The 22,669-nt window shown below is 43.7% G+C and overlaps 1 protein-coding gene across 1 annotated transcript; it reads left to right on the top strand.

The window, feature by feature from the left end:
* The first annotated feature begins 6,385 nt into the window (after positions 1-6,385).
* LOC103071251 (major histocompatibility complex class I-related gene protein) lies at positions 6,386-18,168 on the top strand. The gene is given in 7 exon segments (XM_082931545.1): positions 6,386-6,440; positions 15,091-15,366; positions 15,920-15,949; positions 15,952-16,025; positions 16,027-16,195; positions 16,806-16,907; positions 18,128-18,168. Coding segments are annotated over 7 exon segments (747 nt in total).
* The last annotated feature ends 4,501 nt before the right edge of the window (positions 18,169-22,669 follow it).

Here is a 22,669-nt window from a genome sequence, read left to right as displayed (position 1 = left end):
AAAGAAAGGGCCAGGTATAGCAACTTCTTCCAGGCTAAATGGGTTCGAAAGCGATTCCAGAAAGCATTTTGGTCAGAACAGTTATCAAACTTATATGCTGGATATGCTGTGGGGTTTGTGAACTTTAATTGCTGATTATCATTGAGCACTTCCTGTATGTCAAGCACTGTGCTTAGTTATCTCAGTTGCACTCACAATGAAGTAATTACTGTTGTTACCCCCATTTTACGAGTGAGGAGTCCGAGGCTCTTGGAATGTTAAGTGACTTGCTTAAAGTCACCAGTCTTTTTGGAGATGGGAGAGTGCTCAAAGCCAGACAAACCCTGTTTGAACCCGAGTTCTATTATTCAGTTCCTCATATATAAAACATGGATAATAATATTTAGCTCATGGATTGTTGTGAAGGTTAAATTGAAATGCATGGAAACCCCAAAGCCCCAGCGGAGTGAGGTAGTGAAGGCAGGGAAACCAGTCCAGAAGCTGCTGTGGTCATCTAGTTTGAAGGGGTAAAGACCAGACTAGGATGACAGCAATTGTGGGGAGAATCTGATAGATGTTTCCAAGGAAAAACAAAACACCTAGACATGACGAAAGATTGAATAGGGTTAAGGAGGAGAGAGGTGAAAGCCAAAGACTCCAGTCTTCTCTGAGACCCTGGAGGAGCAGTGGAGGTCAGGCATGGGGGAACAAAGAAGCTGTTGGAAGAGAACTGTTTTGGTTCTGAACATATTGAGATGGGGAACTGAAAAGGGATCATCTTTCATTCATTCAATAAACACACAGAAATCGAGAAGATGAGAGTTGTGTTTAAGAGCCATAGTTGCAGCCAGATTACCCGAGTTCAAATCCTAATTCTGCTACTTCCTGACTGTTGTGTCTTGGGCAAGCTGCTTAGTCTCTCATTGTCCTCAACTATGAAATGGATACTATAATAACACCTTCCTCATAGTGTCATCAGGATTAAATGAATCAGTGTCTGAGAAGTGCTTAGAACAGTGCTGGAACGTGTTGTATTCTTACTGTGTGCTAGGCACTGAGGACACAGAGATATACAGGCTTGGTCCTTGACTTCAAGGAGCTCTCAGACCCGTGGGAGAGCCAAGCCAGTTACACAATGTTGCCACAGAAACAACCCAGCCTGGAGACAGCAGGGCAGCCTGGGGGGGTGGTGGGGTGGGGCGAGCCACAGCAGGGGGCATTGCCGGAATGGAAGGAATAGGATTGTGGCCTCAGGAACTAAGGCTGGAAAGGGGCAGGGCCAGTTTATTGGGGGGCCCTTGATTGTGCTGTTAAGAACTGTGGACACTGTGCTATAGATCATGGCTGCTGAGGGAATTGACAGGATAATACTGGCATTTGACACAGGTGCAGCAATGGCTGAAAGGTCAGCTAGGAGGTCATCATCCAGAGGAGGGCTGAGGGTGTCCTGAAATAAGCTCACTGGAGGACGGAAAGGAGGGATACATTTGAGAAATACTTTAGAGGCAAAATCTGGGGACATGGTGAATTATTATCCCAATCTTTTAAAAGCCCTGAGATACATGTTCTTTCCTGGAACACTCCAGAAGACACTTGCTCTTGTTGGCATCCATTGACTTGGCCATGGCTGTCTACATTTCCCAGCACCAGCCACAGGAAATATCCACATACTGGTCATGTTTTCTTTCTTTGCCTTAGTTGTTACCATCACCTCCACCCTTATCTACACACTGGATTAAAATAAACCAATTTTAGTCAATCTATATATCTAACACAAGGAAGTGACTAAAACTTTATGGGACATTCATCTGATGGTCACTAAAAATGTTTAAAAGTGTGTAATGACATGTATTGAAAGTAGCAAGACAATATTGTATATATGATATGATTTCAATTCTGTTCATTTTTATATATAGAAACAGTTTTATGCATAGAATTTTTTTATACGTAGGAAAAAGAAAATGTACTTAAAGTTTGGCAATTTTCTACAATGGACTATTTACTTGGATAATCAGAAATATAAAAAGTAAAAAAGAAAAGAAAAACTGAAGAAAGATAAGTGAGAAAGCCAAGTGACTACATATGCAAAATACATCAAAGGTTAGCAATTTTAAATCCTTTTTAGAATAACTCAAGTTAGAAGTGTATGAATGAATGGATAGTAGTGAGTACTAAAAGTTAAAATACACTATTGGAATTCAGTGAACTTCTTGACATAACAGTGAATTTGAACCATCGTAGAAGGGCAGGTATGACTTTACCCTCCTCTATGAATTTGTTAGTGCACAGGGAAGGAAAAATCACAATTTCTCTTGGTAAACTAGTGAATAACAATAATAGTAATAGCAATTGCTAGCATTTACTTACTATGTAAGTTTGTGCTACGTACTATACACTGTGCTAAGTAATATACACTATGCTAAGTAATATACGTGCATACTCTTCAGAAGTGGCTCCAAAATTTCTACATGGGGCAGGTTTTAGAATGTAACTTGTTTGGACAACAGGGCTAGGAGGCTTGAACTGAGGTTGCATGGCAGACCCACTGTATTTTCTTAAATTTGGGGCTTATTTGGGACCATGATTATATGTACATGATAGTGGTGCTCTAAAGTCCCAAGAAGTGAAAATTCACCTCTTAGGGGATTCCCTGGTGGCGCAGTGGTTGAGAATCTGCCTGCCAATGAAGGGGACACGGTTTCGAGACCTGGTCTGGGAAGACCCCACATGCCACGGGGCAACTGGGCCCGTGAGCCACAACTACTGAGCCTGCGCGTCTGGAGCCTGTGCTCCGCAACAAGAGGGGACGTGACAGTGAGAGGCCCGCGCACCGCGATGAAGAGTGTCACCTGCTCGCTGCAACTAGAGAAAGCCCTCGCACAGAAAGGAAGACCCAACACAGCCAAAAATAAAAAAAAATTAAAAAAAAAAAGTCACCTCTTGGTTCCACCACTGCTGATTTCATTGACTCCTCACAACAGCTCTGCTTATTATCCCCATTTTCCACAAAAGAAATCTGAGGCTTAGAGAGGTTAATAATTTGCCCAAGGTCTCATAGGTAGGAAGTAAGAGCCCCATTTGAAAATAAGTTTGTCTGACTCCTAAACCCATGTTCTTTGTTACAGTACTCTCCTGCCGATTTGTATAAGGGCTAGCCTTGCCCCAAAATTGGTGAATGGATTTTACCTAAGCACAGAAAGTGGCTCAAATCAGACTTCACAGACATGCATGTGCACACACACACACACACACACACACAAACACACACACCTATTGAATTTTTTAAAACAGCCCAGAGGAAACTACTTATTGAACATGATAAAAAAAAATTACAGTATATTGAAAACAATATGTTTAATAAATAAGATCCTTTTGCTAACTTAATAATTTGTCTTTTGGTTTTTGAGGATGACTTGTCCCATTTGCAAATGGGTCAGATTCTTCAGAAGGGCCTTAAGATATATATAATAAAGCAGGCATTAAAAAGCCAAAGATATAATTAGAGGGATCCGTAGTAAACAAGATAAACACAAGCCACTCTGAAAAATACAACTGTCTATCAAGGATAGACAGTTGCTCAGAGGTAGAGCCAGTTCCCAAGGAGAGTGCACAGGATGCTCCCCACTTCAATGCTTCCCAGCTTAGTCGGGCAGTCTTCACTTGTCCTTTAAGATCTTGATTGTTACCAAATCTATTTATTTAAAAACTTAAGGACTATTAAAGCTATACCATAAAAAATGCATGTTGGGGCTTCCCTGGTGGCGCAGTGGTTGAGAGTCCGCCTGCCGATGCAGGGGACACGGGTTTGTGCCCCGGTCTGGGAGGATCCCACAAGCCTCGGAGCGGCTGCGCCCGTGAGCCGTGGGCCGCTGAGCCTGCGCTCCGCAATGGGAGAGGCCACAACAGTGAGAGGCCCGCGTACCGCAAAAAAAAAAAAAAAAGAAAAAAAGAAAAAAAATGCACGTTGGTATTGGGAAATTGTTAAGTGAAAAATAAATTACCAAATAATGTTAGGATGTGAAACGCTGTTTTGGTAAAATGAACCCCCCAAAGTGTGTTTGTATACATACATATATAGTCATAGCAAAAGCACTGAAAAGACATATACTAAAATGTTAACAGTGGCTTTCTCTGAGGAGTGATTTTTATCTTAGTACTCTGATTTTTTGGTGTATTTTGAAGTTTTCTGGATTTTGTTTGTTTGTTTTTTATTTATTATTATTATTTTATTTATTTATTTTTGGCCACTTGTGAGATCATACTTCCCCAACCAGGGATTGAACTGGGGCCCTCAGGAGTGAAAGGGCTGAGTCCTAATCACTGGACTGCCAGGGAATTCCCTTCTGGATGGTTTTTGCTAATTTGCACTTAAGATAATATGACTTTAAAAAGTGTGGTCATCATGCCCACTTTTTAATGTAAATGCTGCAGACTGCAGTACAGTATGCAGTTTTGGAACAAGATATGAACAGAAATTCAAAGGGACAAATAAATACACTGCCATGGAACTCCAGTGCTAGTGAGAGATCTCTGGGACTATTGGGGTCTCTGGGAGTGGCATATGGGTGCCCTTCACTTACATTTGTTAAGTGAAGAGTTAAGGGAAGAACAAAGAAGTGAAGGAGGAAAGAAAGGAAGAAAGAAATACAAAGATCTGAGAAGAGAAGGTGCCAGGAGATGCTGAGAAGGTGTCAAATATTAATTTCATTATTGTCTTCTTTTTTTCTTTTGGGAAATGGAAGACGTATAGTTTCCTGTTGCTGCTATAACAAATTACTACAGACTAAGTGCCCTAAAACAACATAAATTTATTCTCTTATAATTCTGGGGGTCAGAAGTCCAAAAGTGGATCTCATGGGCTAAAAATAATGTGATGGCAGGATAGCACAGGGAGATCAGCTTGGTGCTTTGTGACCACCTAGAGAGGTGGGATAGGCAGGGTGGGAGGGAGACGCAAGAGGGAGGGGATATGGGGATATATGTATACGTATAGCTGATTCAATTTGTTATAAAGCAGAAACTAACACACCATTGTAAAGCAATTATACTCCAATAAACGTGTTAAAATAAATAAATAAATAAATAAATAAAGTGATGGCAGAGTTGCATTCCTTCTGGAGGCTCTAGGGGAGAATCTGTTCCTTCTGTTTCCACTTCTAGAGACTGCTTGCCTCCGTCTTATAAGATCCTTTGATTGGACCCACCAGATAAGCCTGGATAATCTCCACATCTCACGATTTTTAATTTAATCTTATCTGCTAAGTCCCTTTTGCCACGTAAGGTAAGATATTCACACGTTCTGGAGATTAGGATGTGGATATCTTTGGGGTGAGGATGGGGGCATTATTCAGCCTGCTGCAGAAGGAAACCAGTATGTTCTCCTACCTATCTGGTACATTGTAAACAGAGCCTCATCTAATTCTTCAACAAGACTTGTGAAATATATGCCAGGATTTGTTTTTAAAGTTGAGGAAACTGAGCCTCAGCACAATTTGGGATTCTGCGCAAGGTGCTGTAGCCGGGATGCGAGCCCCGGTCCCTGAGACGGCGCTCAAGCCAGCCTGCCTGGTGGCCTTGCCTCCACTCATCTCTCCCACTTACCCCTACTTCCTCTTTCTTGTCTGGGCCTGTCCTCCAACTCCCTGAACAAGCTTAAGCTTCTGTTTCCCATTCCTCCATGCTCTCGTGATGACAATGCAGCCGTGGCTTGGTGCTGAGGTTTGCTAATGAAGCAAGCCAAGCCAGCTGCCCCTCAGAATCTTCTTTTAGGCTTTTTTCTACCTCTCCTTTATTCTCCTTTATTCAACGAGCATGTTTTGAGCTATTGGGCTGGGTGCTAGAGCAGCCGGGAAGATAGGCCTAAGCTAAAAATGTCAGGACAGTCTACATGATACATATTATATCAGACATAAGGACTGAAGCATTATAGGAAGCCAGAGCAAGTCCTGGGAACTTTGTGTGAATCTTTCTCATGGACCTTGGGAGAAATCTAAGCTCCAGGGAATAAGCAAAGACTTCTTTTTCTTTTGAGCCTCCTGGGGTACCAGATATGATTAATCTTTGTGTTCCTTGTGTCTTTCCCATAATTGTGTTCCATAAATATTCGAAAGTTGGGAACAGGGTCAAGACAGGAACAGCAAAAAGCAAGCAGTGTCTGAGACCAACAAAGGGTTAAAGGCCACTGCCGAAAGCAGGCAGTGCTTTTGTTTTCCCTCTCTCTCTCTATTCTACCTAGCAACTGATGACACTAACTATTTCCCCTGTTTTTACTGGGAGAGAACCCTGAGTGTCACTCAGTTGCTGAATCACTCAAGAGCAGGTAGAGTATAGGTTCTTGAAAGATGAGCAGGGACCTGTCAGTGTTTTGGTTAAAAGAATCGGAAAGAGAAGGATTGTAGAGGGGCTGATGGTGCTCCTGTTACCTCTGATCATTGTATTAGCAGTGATGCACAGTGATGCTCGTGAGTACCCCAAGTTCTCTTTGCTCTGAACTCCTCAGCCGAGGCAGCCTCCGGGAAAGAGCTTGTCTTCCTAAAACTTCTGGTGAAATGATTAAGAAGCCAGGGGCAGAAAATTCTGTTTATTAAACCCAGGACTTGTCAGAGGGTTGGACTAGCTGTACAGTTTTCCAGTTCACGTGTGTAGGATTTTGATGTCACCTGCCTTCTGAGGGGTTGGAAGCCATTCTGGAAAGACCCTCTGGGTAACTTCCTCACTTCCTACTTCCCTTCTGAGCATTGCTCCCTCTCTTTTCTGTTCATGTCTTTTCTTTTACTTTTGTTTTTCCTCTCTACTAGCTTGGTAAGTCTCATGAGGATGTGGTGAGAGTTTCAGGGCCATTAAACAGTAGAGCAGAACCACTGTTCAGGTTTACTTGTTTTTCCTCTTCGCCGCAATCCCAACCTGTAACACAAGATCCCAGAAAGATAAAACCATGGTTCTGGACTTGTTTACTAGGTGTAAGAGATATCAACTGAGTAGAAGGAATTTTTCATTGTTTAGGGAGCCTATGTTACTAGGGAAGCAGTTGCTTTCTGTTGCCCACAATACACCAAAAGACCTGTGGGCTGGAAGCACCAGGCTTCTCTGCCCTAAGCAACTGCTTTCCCAGCTATGGGCCAGCACTCCCCGATGGCTGCTGGGCAATGTCTCCACCTCAGTCTGGGCCACCACCATAGGCAGTGATTCATGAGCATGACAGGAAGGAGCTCTTTCAAATCATCTGTGTGTTAATTATACAAATGTTGGTTGATGACCTACTGTGTGACAGCACTTTTGGGGACATGACCATGAACAAGACAGACAAAGGTCCTGCTTCTATAGAAACTTAATCCAGAAAAAGTCCTACCATTCAAGTCAGAAATGGGAAAGATTGAGGGTGAGGGTAAGAGACAGAGGATAAAAAGAGGAAAGGAGTAATATTTCTAGAATGTAAAAAGCCTATATATTACCTATATTTAATCCTCAAAGAACTCTCCAATAATATGACCACAGTATCCCCTAAACATAATCTTTCATATAATGGTCTACCTGACCCTTGTGACAGGCTAAGAAAATATCCCCATTTCCAGATGAGGAGACCCAGGCCTAGAGAGGTGGACTCAGCTCACATAACGAGCAGAATGTGAAGTACATGCAGGTCTTTTAGCCTACAGACCGGGGCTTTCCTGCAATATCACAGCACCTCTGGATGTGGACGCTTGGCACTCCGATAATAGGTGGAATGAGAAATAGAACCAGTCATATATAAAGGACAGGGAAGGTCACTTTGTGCTGGCTATTCTCCTTTTGACTCCTTCCACTCCATCCTTCTCTGGCCTGTCTTGTGCCCTGGGAGGCTGACTGCTACAGAAGGCATCACCCAGTCTCTCTTGCAGGCTGATTTCTGTTCGGGTTCACCCAATGGGAGATGCTGAAAGGAGAGCAGTCACAGAGGAAAGAGAGGTTGGGGTATTTCCTTCTTCCTCTTTCCCCATTTTGTTTAATGTTTCTGGTGGTAGCTGTGTCCCTCTGCAATACAGTTTTCTCTGAACAGCCCTTTCTTATGGTTCTAGCTCCCATTAGGCCTCAGGAGCACTATTTGCTCCTCCAATCTCTACAGCCCTAAGGGTAGTAATGGCTTCCTATAGTTGTTAGCTTATGGGTGCCCTATCATCCCTCATCTGTTCCTGTAACTTTGCTCATACCCCTGTGAGGAGTCCCTTCATTAAAGTTTCTTCATGTAACTCATCTGGGATGAAGGTTGTTACCTGCCAGGATCCTGACTGAGTGTTCTGAGCATTGAGGGATGCTGACAGGGAAGGGAAACAGGGTTATGAAAAAGGTCTTGGTCTACTTGATATTTGGGCCTAATGCTAGCCCTGAGTAGGAGCTTCTAGACATGGAAACGCAGGGAGGAGATACCAGAGTGTATGGGGTCACAGCTCAATGACAAGATCACTCCAGCATCACTTCCAGTGTGTTGATTTCATTGACTCCATGGCCTGCAGTAGACTGTGCTTTCCTTTGTACTTCCATAGCTCCTGCTCACAGCTTTATAACTTTCTATTTACCAAAATCTTTCCTTCAAGCCTCTCCTCAAAGGCAGGGAGAGAGATCTTCTCATTTTTCTCTTCTTTATTTTCCTCATACTTCCTAGTGACCAATAGGCACTTAATAAATGCCTCCTGGAATTTATGTTCCAAGGTGACGTCCCTAAGAAATTGAAGTGATCTGACCATGTGCCATAGAGAACTTGGTCAGCAATAATGACTAAATTCACAACTGTGGTTTATTCTAGTTGCAGAATTTGTATGAAAAAGAAAGATGTTTCATGCTTTACAGCTCCTCCTGTTCTTCATTTCAGCCCGTGGGAGACAGTGAGCTGGTGACGTGGGTGGGTGTCATCAGGGCGGGGGCATGCATGGGATCTCTCTTGCAGAGGCATATGTGGTTTGTGTGTTTCATCCTGAAAAAGCCAAGGTCAGTCTCTTGATATTACTCATAACTCTATGGATATTTCAATCTGCTATATCAATCTGCTTCATGAATGATGAAGTCCTTCACAGACAAGGAGTAATGATGGATAAGTCCCCTGAACTGTCAACTGGGCTAGTGTTAAAAGACAGATTTGCAAATTATCTGCTTAGAAATGACCTTGAGTTCCAAGAGTTAACATGAGAAAATATGGGCATTTGCTATAGACATTATTAGACTTCAATCTGTTTCCATGGAGCTGTTGCCAAGGCACATGCAGTAGAAATTTCTCCAAGATACTGTTTTACTCCCTTAAGGCCTTCTTGGTTGACATTGCATCTATCTAAATCTGAGAAATTCAACTAATTTGTAGATTTTCTTCTGACTAGTTGCAATATTTGTCTATTCTCACTAAAACGCATTGACCTCAGTCATCCTGTTACCACATAAGTATTGCCAAGGACTCGAAGGAAGGGGCCTAGGTTAAAGATCAAACAAGTGGCTCTTTAAACACTTGCTTTATGAAACCCAAATTGAGACAGATGACAGAGGACATTCTTTCTGACAGCCAAATTTATATTTATTATGGAAAACCCTTCAAGAGTATAAGTACCAAATCACATTTTGTTACAACTTCAATGAATCATTTAAAAAGAATAAAATTCATAAAAATGTAATTCTTCTGGGAAATAGAAGAACATATGGTCATCATTGTACACAGAGAGTACTGGGAAAAAAAACCCCACCGGGGCACATTCATTCATTCTCCAGAGCTCTACATGGCCCACAGTGATCTCCTTGCTATTCCTCAAATACATGGAACAGGCAACTTCCTTGAGGACTCCGGCTTGTTGTTCCATCTGAAAGGTTCTTCTCCTATGACTCACTTCCTCACTTCATTCACATCTCTGCTCAGACGCCACCTGCTCAGAAGGCCTTTCCTGGTCCCTCTACCTAAAAGGTCAGCCCTCTTCACACTCTACCTCCTTTCCTTGCCTTTTTTCCTTTTTCTTTTTTAAATTTGTTTTTCTCTTTTTGAACTTTTTTCTTTTCATTTTCTTTTTTTCCCTTTTTCTTTATTATTATTTGTGTGTGTGTGTTTATTTCCTTTCCCTGCTTTATTTCTCTTCACAACTCTTATCAGCAGCTGATCCTGTATTATATCTTCACCTACTGCAGGTCTTCCTTCTAGAAAGGAGCTCAGAGGGCTGGGATTTGATGTGTTCATTGCTGTATCCCTAGCAGCTAGGACTGTGCCTACTGGAAGTTCAGAAAGGATAAAACTTAAAAGAGACATTGGTGGGGCTTCCCTGGTGGCGCAGTGGTTGAGAGTCCGCCTGCTAATGCAGGGGACACGGGTTCGAGCCCCGGTCTGGGAAGATCCCACATGCCGCAGAGCAACTAGGCCCGTGAGCCACAACTACTGAGCCTGCGCGTCTGGAGCCTGTGCTCCGCAACAAGAGAGGCCGCGATAGTGAGAGGCCTGCGGACCCTGATGAAGAATGGTCCCCGCTTGCCACAACTAGAGAAAGCCCTCGCACAGAAACTAAGACCCAACACAGCAAAAATAAATTAATAAAAAAAAAAAAGAGACATTGGTAACCTCCAAAGCCTCAAAAGAGTAGCTAAAGAGTCAAACTGTCACATTCAGCACTTCCAGGCCCTCGATGACTTCCTGTAGTGAGAGGAGTTGTTAGAACAGGGACTGGCAGTTCTTGATGCGTATAGAACTACCTATATCACTGCATAGATTGAGAAGTGTCCAAAGGCCCTCTTAACTAAAAATATCACCCTCCACTTCTCCCCCTCATTCCCACGATGCCTGAAATTCCAGAGAGTAGTTCCCAGGAATCATAATCATTTTGACTGCATTAAGGCATCGGGCTACTTGGGAGGGTCAACAGATAATTGGGACTTTGTTGAACTGGATATCCAATTGGGACCCACAGCCAACTGTAGGAAGGTCTGGAGCCGGGGTCCCCAGGGACTGGGAAATCCAGGACAGTGAGTCATCCTTGACACAAGGGGGCGAGAGAGAGCAATGGTGATCTGGACGAGAAGCCTGAAACAGAGCCTGGGATGGGAAAGTGCCTCTGCTTCGGATCAGCTGGGCAGTCTGAGGCAAAGGGGCTTCTAGCCTGAGCGGTCAGAGTGTAATTCCTGGGTCCTCCACTTATGGATTCTAAGGATGATCTTGGGCAATTTTCTTCAACTCTCTGCACCCATTGTCTACCTGTAAAATGGGAATTTTAAGACCTTTAAGACTCAAAAGGTTGCAGTGAGGAATAAATGTAACTCATGCTTATCAGAGGCTTAGCATGGTAACTAACACATGGCGGCATGTGCTCAAGAACTAAGTGCGGTTCTGAGGGTTATGATTCAGATTTTGCTGCCCTCCATGGGTCGCAGAAGGCCTAACTTCATAGCAGGTTTTCTACCTCCTCCTTGTGGATCCCTTTGTGTGAGAGCAGGATCTCTCTCCTAGCTGCTGGAACACCCCATTGGTACCTCTTTTGTGGCACTTACTGCTTCCTTCCATGTGTTTGCCCCCATGGAGGAATACCTGAAAACACTTTATCAATTATTTTATAATCTAGTATTTCACAGCCTTTTGTCAAAACGGCCCAACTAAATCTACAGGTTAAAGGAAACGTAATATAGGATGTAAAGTCACCACTGCATTTGGTCTAATTGCTGTTCGGTTGTGTTGTTCAGGATTTTCAGCAATGTCTATCACAGGCTATTGGGACAGAGCAGCAAACTCTCTTTGAGAAGCAACTTGACCGGCCTGGACAGAAGACCAAATTCAAAATTGTAGATTTCAGTTCAATAAGTGGATTGATGTTCATGGAAAGGGAGAGAGAAACCTAATTTCATAATTATTTCAGCAAGAAGAATCAGAAGGTTAGATTGAATCATATGAAATTGCCATTTTGGTAGATCAAAAATGGTCAAGTACAGGTCTTTTCAAATGATTCAACCTTCACAGTTCTTGTAGAAATCTAATCAGCCAGGCAACATATCTATAGGATATAACTTATGACAAGGTCTAATACGACATGAGAGAAAGGGTACCATGGACTTTCCCCTATTTTTTCTGTGACTCAACATCTGTCAACCAACTTCCCATCACAGCTGAGGTAGCATTTTGGAAGCCCAACTGAGGAGCAAGTGTGACTCATACCTGTGGATGCACCAGATGGGTAATTGTATCCATGGCAAATGAAGGGGAGAGGGCTGTGATGTTCTGGAGCAGAGCCACGGCTGCATGAGGCTGGACAAGCAGATGACTGGCAGATGGAGGCCAGCCTTTTGGGGCAGAGCAGCCTTTGAAGTCAGGGCTGGCTAGTGGAGAAAAACTGCTCCAAAACCAGGAATAAGACTGAGATAGAGGTTGGAGAAAAGGGCATTAAGACTGAGATTGAGGTTGGAGAAAAGGGCATTACACTGTCCTTGGACAGTATTGGCAACAGACCATGTGCCTCTCTATTTACCTCTTATAATCTCTGGATAATGCAAATCTTTATGAAGTTACATTTTTATAAGAAAGTGAAATTACATGAATTGTAAATATTATGTATGGAGATAATGTCAGTGATACTCATTTAGAATAAATCCTCCCATTGAGCAGTAATGCCCCAAGTTGGTAAATTTTTTTTTTTTTTGCTTGTTGGCATCTACTAGGCATGTAGACCCCAGATATCATAAAACGAAATACAGATTCCAAGGGAAGTTCTATATGTCAATAACACAGTCTCTTCTTAAATCCCTTCTTCCTTGCTCTCTCCCATTCTTTGCCTGGAATTTGATTTCTATGAGGTTTTTTGCTATCAGTAACTGTGGAAGCCATTCCTAGCTATTTCTTTGCCCCTCATCCCTTCAGCTCCAGCCGCAGGCCTTATTGCTGCTGGAGTGTGCCGGCTTGACCTCTCTTCAGGGCGTTTGTAAAGGCCCCCCTGCCTGCACTGTGGTCCCCACATGTCTGCCTGGCTCCCTCACTCTCTGTAGGTACTTGTTCAGAAGTCTCCTTCTCAGAGCAGTCTTCCCTAAGTATTGATGTTTAGAATTATATTGCTTAGTCCTCTTTGCAAATTTTTCTCCACTGCACATTTTTTTTTGAATTTTATTTTATTTTATTTTTTTATACAGCAGGTTCTTATTAGTTATCCATTTTATACACATTAGTGTATATATATCAATCCCAATCTCCCAATTCATCACACCACCACCACCACCACCCCGCCACTTTCCCCCCTTGGTATGTCCATACGTTTGCTCTCTACATCTGTGTCTCTATTTCTGCCCTGCAAACCGATTCATCTGTGCTATTTTTCTAGGTTCCACGTATATGCGTTAATATACAATATTTGTCTTTCTCTTTCTGACTTACTTCACTCTGTATGACAATCTCTAGATCCATTGCACTTTTTAAACAACATGTTATATGTATTTATTTTATATTGTCTGTCTTTCTCCTCTCGTCCCGTTAGGATGTAGGCTCCAGAAGGGCAGACATTTTTATCTGTTTTGTCTGTGGTGTGCTCAGGGCCTGGAACAGCGCCTGGCACAGAGGCGGTACTCACATGTTTGATGACTACTCAGATGGACACTAAAAAAGTGTGAGAACTAATGTTCCTGACTTGCTCTTCCTTTAGCCTCCACCTTAAAACAGTTGTACATCTGCAAAACCTTTCTAGAGGTGGAGAAATAGAACCGTTTGCAAAATCGGTTGCAGATTCAACCATATTACACCTTTTGCAGACTCCAGGCTGGATGTAAATTAGATTTCAGCTCTGCTCCCTTTATGAAAAGTATTTTTTAAAGTATAAGCTCCTGGGAATTCCCTGGTGGTCCAGTGGTTAGGACTCGGTGCTCTCACTGCTGGGGCCCCAGGTTGGATCCTTGGTCGGGGAACTAAGATCCCACAAGTCATGTGGCGAGGCCAAAATAATTTTTTTTAATTAAGTATAAGTTCAAGTTAAATAGATTCATACTCATTCCAGCATACTTAATTGTTTTGAAGCAGAGAAATAAAGTGTCTTGCCAACAATTTAATTCACAAATATTTACGAAGCACCTACCATGGGCTAGGCTCCCTATGCTAGGCCTTGTAGGAAATACAGAGGGAAGAAAGTAAGTCCCAGTTCTTTTTTTGTTTTTTAAAGCTTTTTTTTTTGTCTTTATTTATTAATTTATTATTTATTTACTTTTGGCTGCATCGGGTGTTAGTTGTGGCATGCGGGGCGGGATCTTTTGTTGCGGCACACAGGCTTCTCTCTAGTTGTGGTGCACTGGCTCAGTAGTTGCGGTGTGCAGGCTTAGTTGCCCTGCAGTATGTGGGATCTTAGTTCCCCAACCAGGGATGGAACCTGCGTCCCCTGCATTGGAAGGCGGATCCTTAACCACTGGACCACCAGGGAAGTCCCGTCCCAGTTCTTAAAGTACCTTAGGATTGAGAAGAGGGTAGGAGGTGAACAAAGACAAAGAGAATAGAAGGCAGAATATGGCAGCTGTTGTTCTGGGGATAGAATTTGTGCTTCTGCTTTACCCTGGCTCTTGTCTTCATAAGAACCAAGACTTCTATGATTATCTTATGTCCAACCTCAGAGGTTTCCACTGTGCTGCCTTCCTACCCACACAGGAAGGGAAAGGGGTGGGAAATAAAAGGTCAAAGCAGTGCAGAGGGGCACTGGGATCCTTATGCTCTTCCCAGGCCTGGGGGAGACCAGCCTCCATCTTGCCCAGCACCGCAGCTGACATGCAGGATACAACCTCCAGGGAGGGCCCACAGGGCAGGGGTGCCTGCTCTGAACCCTGAGGTAATATCCCAGGGATATTTCTGGCTCCCACATATCTCTCCCTTCTCCACTGCACTAAAAACTTTATCAGTTAGTTGTTCCCAATATAGGATAACTCCCAAGGAGGGAATTATCATACTCCTTTTGTATGCAGTAGGTACTCCACAGATATCTGTAGATAAATGGGCTTACATCACAGGAACCTCCTGGCGACTCAGTGATGCCATGGCAGGCCTGTGCAGTGATGTATTCTGGGGTAGAAGATGTTTCCAGTCATGCCCCCTGTCACGTCACCTGGGCACCCACCTCTGCATCCACATGTCAATCCCTCCCTTCCTGCCTGCATGTGTATTCCAGGGTTTCCACACTTACCAGAGAATGATTGGCTGTGAGTCACTGGAGGATGGGAAAACCATGGGGTTTCTCCAATATGCATATGATGGACAGGATTTCATTATCTTCAGTAAAGATACCCTCTCCTGGATGGCTATGGATAATGTGGCGCACATCACCAAGCGGGCACGGGAGGCCAGTCAGCATGAGCTACAATATCAAAAGAATTGGCTGGAAGAAGAATGTATTGCCTGGTTAAAGAGATTTCTGGAGCACGGGAAAGGTACCCTACAAAGGACAGGTAAAGAGGAGGGAGAACACCTTGTCCTCATATCCTCAGAACCCATGGTTTTATCCGTAACTTCCTCTCATCTAAGTTATAGCAACCCTATTCTGAAATCCATTTTGTTACTATCATGGTCTGTAACTCTCCATGAAAACTTTCCCTAGTTACTTTTTATCAGCATTTTGACAACATTCAGCAGTTCTTGTGGGCTCTAGAGCACAGGCTCAGTAGTTATGGCACATGGGCTTAGTTGCTCTACTGCATGTGGGATCTTCCTGGATCAGGGCTCGAACCTGTGTCCCCTGCATTGGCAGGCAGATTCTTAACCACTGCACCACCAGATAAGCCCCAACCATCTTAATTTTAATGGTTGCAGGTAACAGAAAACTACTCAAACTGGCTTTAGCACAAAGAATTTGTTGTTGTTGGCAAACCAGGGTTCTGGGTCATTCTTGGTTTTAGATATTTCCTGCAAAGAAGAAAATTAATTGGGAAATGCAGTTGCTGAGTTCTAGTGCTGTGTACTCAGTACATAAGATACTTCTGTTTAACTTGAACTTCTTTCTAGAGCCCCCACTGGTCAGAGTAAATCGCAAAGAAATTTTCCAGGGATTGCAACTCTTTACTGCAGAGCTCACAGCTTTTACCCCCCAGAAATTTCCATGATCTGGATGAAAAAATGGGGAAGAAATTGTCCAAGAAATGGATTATGGAGACCTTCGTCCCGGTGGGGATGGGACCTATCAGACATGGGTGTCAGTTGAGCTGGATCCTCAGAGCAGCGACCTTTACTCCTGTCATGTGGAGCACGGCGGTGTCCACGTGGTTCTTCAGGGTTCCCAGGGTAGAGACGGGGTTGTGGCTGTCTGGGGAGTGAGACTGAGGAAGGGGGGTGAGCAGGAAGCATGGATCACTGCCTGCTTTAGAATGGGTCTGTGCAATCAGAGGTTCTCTCACTTTTCGGTCTCAAGCCTCCTTTATACTCTTAAAAAAATTATTGAGTAACCCAAAGAGCTTTTGTTTATTTAGGTTATATCTGTTTCTATTTACTGTATTACAAACTAAAAATTTTTTAAAAATTAAACACTAGAAAACACAAGCACATATTCCACTTGCTATCAGAGTGATGATGTCATTTCATATCATGTGGCCTCTAGAAAACTCCACCGTGCCCATGTGAGAGATGGAGATTTAAAAAAAGCAGGGGGGAGATCATGAATTAGATCTCATGGACACCTTGATTGGGCCTTGAGGACCCTTGGGGCATTTGGACCATACTTTGGGAACTGCTGTTCCTCTGTTTTAGACTATTCTCCACGGAGCTGTGAAGTAAGAAGTGACAGTACGAAAAATAGTGTCGGGCTTCCTGATGATTGCAGGCACAAAAGTTCCCAAATGTTAACATAGAAGAGGAGGAGCACTTGTGGATTTTCCCTCATTTGCTTTGCTTTTAGAATCAGAAACTATGCTTCTGGCGATGAAAGCTGTTGGGTTCATTGTCCCCGCCATTGTCCTGTCTGGAGTTGGTGTCGTAGCCTGGCAAAGGAAGCCCTGAGGTGGGAGGCCTGTGGAAGGATCCTAGGAGTTGACAGACTGTCTCTCCACAGCTCCAATGAGTTTTATTTTCTGCACCTGCCACTCTAAGCTCCATTTAGAAATGGGCTGGGCCTCACTTAGCCATCACAGGACCTAGAACACCCCTCTCACCATATAGGGAACACACACCATGGATGATGCTTGGAAGGAGAGTGGTCCGTTTCATGGGTGGTGCCTGACATTGACAAAGCAGTACAGCTCCTGTCCAGGTGGACAGTCCTCCTAGAAGCTGGGTCAGAGAAGATACAGTGACATTGGTTTGTCTTTTTCCAGGTGATATTGTTATGATTAATTACTATCAACTTTTGAGGGAATTTTGTCCTTGGTTTCAAAACTTCAGTAAGTTTTCCCATTTTGACAAACATTATTCTGCTTCAATCATATGGAAGTCACTTTTCTTCTAAATTCATCTTTCAACCCATGAAACGTGGAAGAGATACCCTTGGAAAATGGAATTCAGGGTAAGAAAAAGGGGAAGGAGAAATGGGAGAGATATAGGCTCTTAGTACCTTGGGGAAAAAACTTCATTCATTTAGTTAACATGTCTTAAATGCCTACTATGTTCTAAGCACTGTATTAAATGCTGGGATATAGCAATGCAAAAGACAGACATGATCCCTGTTAGAGAGCTTATAGTCTAGTTTTGTAAGGTCATTCCCCACCTCTGGCCTCACTAGGTGCTCAAGCTGATCACAGCATAATATTGATGAGTCCTGGATAATGGGTTTGAAGCCAGTGTGGGCCAGGAATTTGGCTTTGTTTCATAGCCACAGACTTAAACCTCGATTCAGGTGATACCATGCAAAGCATGTTATTAGTTCAAAGTAAAACAAACCCTCTACTAGAAAATTAACTCAGAGTTAATGGGCCATTATGTTTTCTTTAGAAAGTATAGCACTAATCCCAATCCAGCAAGTGATAGCTGCTGAAGCAAAAAAAAATTTTTTTTTCTTTTCATACAGTGACACACCTCTCAAGAATGATACGCACCATGAGTTCCTGCTTTTTATCTTGCGGAGTTTGTGAATTTGAGTTAAAGTTTGTCAAGTACTAAGAGAATCTTGACCAAGTAGACTAAAAACGTCAATGCCAGCTTCTCAGTCTTTGCTGAACCTTGCATAATTTATTTTTGAGCTGTAAGGAAAAATGCACATATCTGACTAAAAACTTTTCCTTTCAGAGCAAAATGGAGTTGTCTACCTTCCTACACCAGATCACTGATGGGAGATGGCTATTTTCCAGCTGTCTTTCCTCTGGGAACCATGGTCTCCTCTGTCCCATATGGACTCAAGTCCAGCGCTCAAAGCTCTTGACCACACCCACAACAGACATGGACATTATAGGATTAATTATTTATGGCAGACAGATAGGAGCTACAAAATGTTATTTGTTCTTTGGCTCCAAAAAGACTGTCAGCTATCAGGCTCTTTTGATGGACCCCTTCATTACATTTCCTCTAAATGTGGCTGCTCTCATGGCACAACACTTCCTTACGTCCCATTTGTCAACAGTGGTTTGCGGGTAGGTTAGAGAATCTCAGGGCTGGAAGAAAACTTCAATCCAGGGCCGGAAATGTCTATTCCAATGCCTTTGCCTTGAGCATCTAGCCTCCACTTGAATTCCACCAGTGAACGTCACCTCACTACGTCACAAAAGGCCTTTCTCTTCTTTCATGAGAGTGTTGACTAGGCAAAAGTGGTGGGTGCCATGACTGTGACCCTACAGACAGGTTGGACCATCCCATGAGAGCAGTCAGCCAGTCTCTGCAATGGCCTGTTCACTGGTGGGATCATTTTACACCTTCCCTGGCCTGAGAGAAAGCAAAAGTGCCCTGTTCTTTTGCCAGGCAGCTCTGCCTGGTAGCTTGGCATCTTGGAAATATACCTGGTCAGATCTGTGGAGGTGATTTCATTCTGTCTTTTGTAAGAAAGTAAGAAAAATAAGTATCGGACATTATCACCCTTAGTAGAAATACAGAGACTTGAACCCAATTGCTATCTTTTAATGTAAAAATGATAGTGTGTCTCAGAAGAGCATCCAGTTCGAATTTCTGTCCTTCCTCTACTGGCTTATTGTAGATGGGCCCGACTCACCTTTATACATGTGCTTTTTCTCCATACATCTGCCCTGGGAATAAATAAAAGCCCCACCGTGAGAATTAACATCCCCTTGATCCTCCTTACTCTTCCCAACCGCCTAAAATCCTCACCATCATTTACCTCTTGTCCTGCCCTGTGTAGCCACCGGTCCTTGGGTTGACCATCAGTTATACATTCATCTGTCCTACTTCACTGACTCTGTCTGACCGCACACTTTGGCTCTGATACTCGCTTCAGTGGCCCCAACTTTGACAACTGACTTTGAACATGTATGTCAGACTTGACCTTTGCTTTCCCTTGACCAATGCATTTGCCCTCTGGCTTTAATCATCACAGCCACAGGTACAGACACTCGCAGCGTGCTAGGGCTATTCCTTGCTCCACTGTCCCCACCTCCTCCATGGCTGAAGCTCCCACCCCGTGTCCCTTTGCTGGTGCCCGCTGAGTTGCATAAGAGCATGACTGTGTTTGTTTATTTTGCTTTTAGGGTTGCCATGGGCAATTGCCATACCATCTTTTAAGCAGTGTTGCCCTGTGAAGAGAGCAGCTTTATTTCTGGAATGGTTTCTTCTTACAATTAGAATAGTTAGGACTTAAAATATTTTTGGATGGACACTTACAGTGATTCAGATGCTGTATCTATATAAATGTCTTCTCCAGCTGCCTGGTACTCTCATCAAACACATGAATGGTCAAAGCCTTTTTGTGCTCCCAGGGCCTTGCCCTACACTTAACATGTAATAAAAATTCCACATGGATGAAGAGGAGGAGGCAGAGGCAAGGGCAAGGATGTGGTGATGAGACCTTCTGTAGTGCAATTGCAGCGTCTCTGTTTCTCCCTTGGGGATTTTATAATATAAAGAGAGTTATCATATAAATATAATATAAAGGGATGATTTTTCAATAATACCTAAAATTTTGCACCTTCATTTTACAAGTGGCTCAAGATTACATTATTTCTTAATAATTTTAGACTTATTGCTTCATTAACTTGTTTGTTGATTACAGATGCTTGGTAATTGGAAACTATGAAATATTTGATAATGTAATCTAAACATTAAAAACAAAGGACTGTGCTATCACCACAATCATGTTTTGACTTTGGATTGTCTTAGTATTTGAATTAAGAACACTGGATGAGAAATCTGTTCAACTCTCTTCATCATATATTTTTTTAACTCTATTGTCTATTTTCTTTTTAAGCACATACAGACCAAAATATAGTATATTTAAATGGTAGTGTAACAGGGAGGGAAGAAAAGCAGTTTGAAGAGCAGGGTGAAAGTCAGGCAAAGTTTTCCTGGACCAGGCTCCTCTGTTGTAGGGGTGAGCTGTCCCATCGGAGGGCTGGCCTTCTCTGCCTCTTCCACTGTTTTCAAGTTCTTCTGGGCCGTTCCTTATTTCTGAGGAACCATGTACTTGGTTTTTCCTCTTCTACTTTTTTTTTGTTTTTAATAAATTTATTTATTTATTTTTGGCTGCGTTGGGTCTTTGTTGCCGCGAACAGCGGCTACTCTTCATTGAGGCGCACAGGCTTCTCATTGCGGTGGCTTCTCTTGTTGTGGAGCACGGGCTCTAGGCGTGCGGGCTTCAGTAGTTGTGGCACATGGGCTCAGTAGTTTTGCCCCGCGGGCTCAGTAGTTGCGGCGCACGGGCTTAGTTGCTCTGCGGCATGTGGGATCTTCCCGGACCAGGGCTCGAACCCGCATCCCCTGCACTGGCAGGCGGATTCTTAACCACTGTGCCACCAGGGAAGCCCTTCTGTCTACTTTTGACCTAAGAGGAGATTGTTCTTGCAGTTGTGGCCATGAGGAATAGTTGTCCACTAGGGAAGCCAGTTGATCATTTTCTGGCAGGGTCCCTCTGAGAGGCCACACCTTATTTTGATTACCCATGTCTGGAGTCTTTGCCTTAACATGTGCAGGTCAAGCAACCCCACGGGTGCATAAACCGGAGTGCCAATGTATTCATTTACTGTGAGAAACACAATTGCCAAGTGGGTCAGATATTTGTCTCAGCTGGTCAGTACATCTTCCAGCAGCAGAGTCTATGTGAGAACAACTAATCACAGGCAGAGCTGTGTGTGGTGGTCCCACAACTGGTGCATGGGGTGGGGTGGTGGTGTGGGATAATTCTTGCTCTTTATCTCCCCCTTTCCAGGATTAGCTGTTCTTTCACACACTATTCATTCACAGAACATTCTCCAGGGAGAGTGGGCAGCAGCGCTGGAGGGGTTCAGGGTCGCTTGTGTCCCAGCCCAGGTGTTTTCCACTTGACTGCATGGCCATTCTCAGAGCAAGAGTCTCCACTGCCCTTCCTGAAATGTCTTCACCACCTCTCTTCCTTTGGACATTTGCCATCTTTTAGCCTTTGATCTCGCTGTAACATCTCTACATCTCTCTTTCACTCTGGGCTCCCTCTCTCCGAAGTCCTTTTATCTTCTAGTTGTCCCAAACCCTGCAGGCTGTGTAACAAATCTCAAACCCTGGTGGTTTAAAACAACAACAATCACTTTATTATCTTTCGTAGTATCTGTGGGTTGGGAATTTGGGTAGGGCTTGGTTAGGCAGTTCTGGCTTGGGGCTTCAAGTCAAATAGCGGCTGGAATTAAAACAGTGCAGTATGGGCTTCCCTGGTGGTGCAGTGGTTGAGAGTCCGCCTGCCGATGCAGGGGATACGGGTTCGTGTCCCGGTCTGGGAAGATCCCACATGCCGTGGAGCGGCTGGGCCCGTGAGCCATGGCCGCTGAGCCTGCTCGTCCGGAGCCTGTGCTCCACAATGGGAGAGGCCACAACAGTGAGAGGCCCACGTACTGCAAAAAAAAAAAAAAAAAAAAAAACAGTGCAGTACTGGAGGAGCTGTGGGTGAGGGGTAGTCAGGCATCTCTCTCTGTGTGGAGACTTGGGGGCTCTCCATGTGGTCTCTTTGTGTGGGTTAGATTGGGCCTCCTCACAGCATGGTGGCCTCAGGGCAGCAAGACCGCTTACATGGCAGCTAGCTTCCCTCAGAGCAAGTATCCCAAGAGATCAGGGTAGAATTGCATAGCATTCCTCTGACCTAGCCTTGGAAGTTACATAATGTCACCTTTGCCCTACTCTAAGTAGTCAAAGAAATCACAAAATCCTGTTCAGGTTCAAGGGGCGGGTATAGAGATCCCAACACTCAATGGGAAGATTGTCAAAGTCACGTTGTGAGAAGAACATGTGGGTGGGAGGTATTGTTGCAGCCATTTTTGGAAAGATAGAACCTGTCACAAGTGCCATGCCCCACCATCTGCTCCCCATTCCACCTTGTATTAGTGTCCTAGGGCTGCTGTAACAACGTACTGCAAACTGGGTGGCTTCTAGAACAACAGAAAGTTTTCGTCTCACTGTTCTGGGTGGCTTCTAGAACAACAAAAAGTTTTCGTCTCACTGTTCAGAAGTCCAAAATCAAGGTGTTGGCAGAGCTGTGCTCCCTCTGAAGGCTCTAGGGAAATATCTGTCCCAGGCTTCTCTCCTAGCTTCTGGTAGTTCCTTGGTTCGTGGCTGTATAACTCCAGTCTTCAGATGGTGTTCTCCTGTGTGTGTGTCTCTGTGTCCAATTTCCCTTTTTATAAGGACGCCAGTCATACTGGATTAGGG

The sequence above is a fragment of the Lipotes vexillifer genome, unplaced genomic scaffold (genome assembly GCF_000442215.2).
Source record: "Lipotes vexillifer unplaced genomic scaffold, Lipotes_vexillifer_v1.1 scaffold76, whole genome shotgun sequence".
Lineage (NCBI taxonomy): Eukaryota > Metazoa > Chordata > Mammalia > Artiodactyla > Lipotidae > Lipotes > Lipotes vexillifer.
Note: the sequence above shows the minus strand (reverse complement) of the source record. Positions and strands in the feature narration are given on the sequence as shown.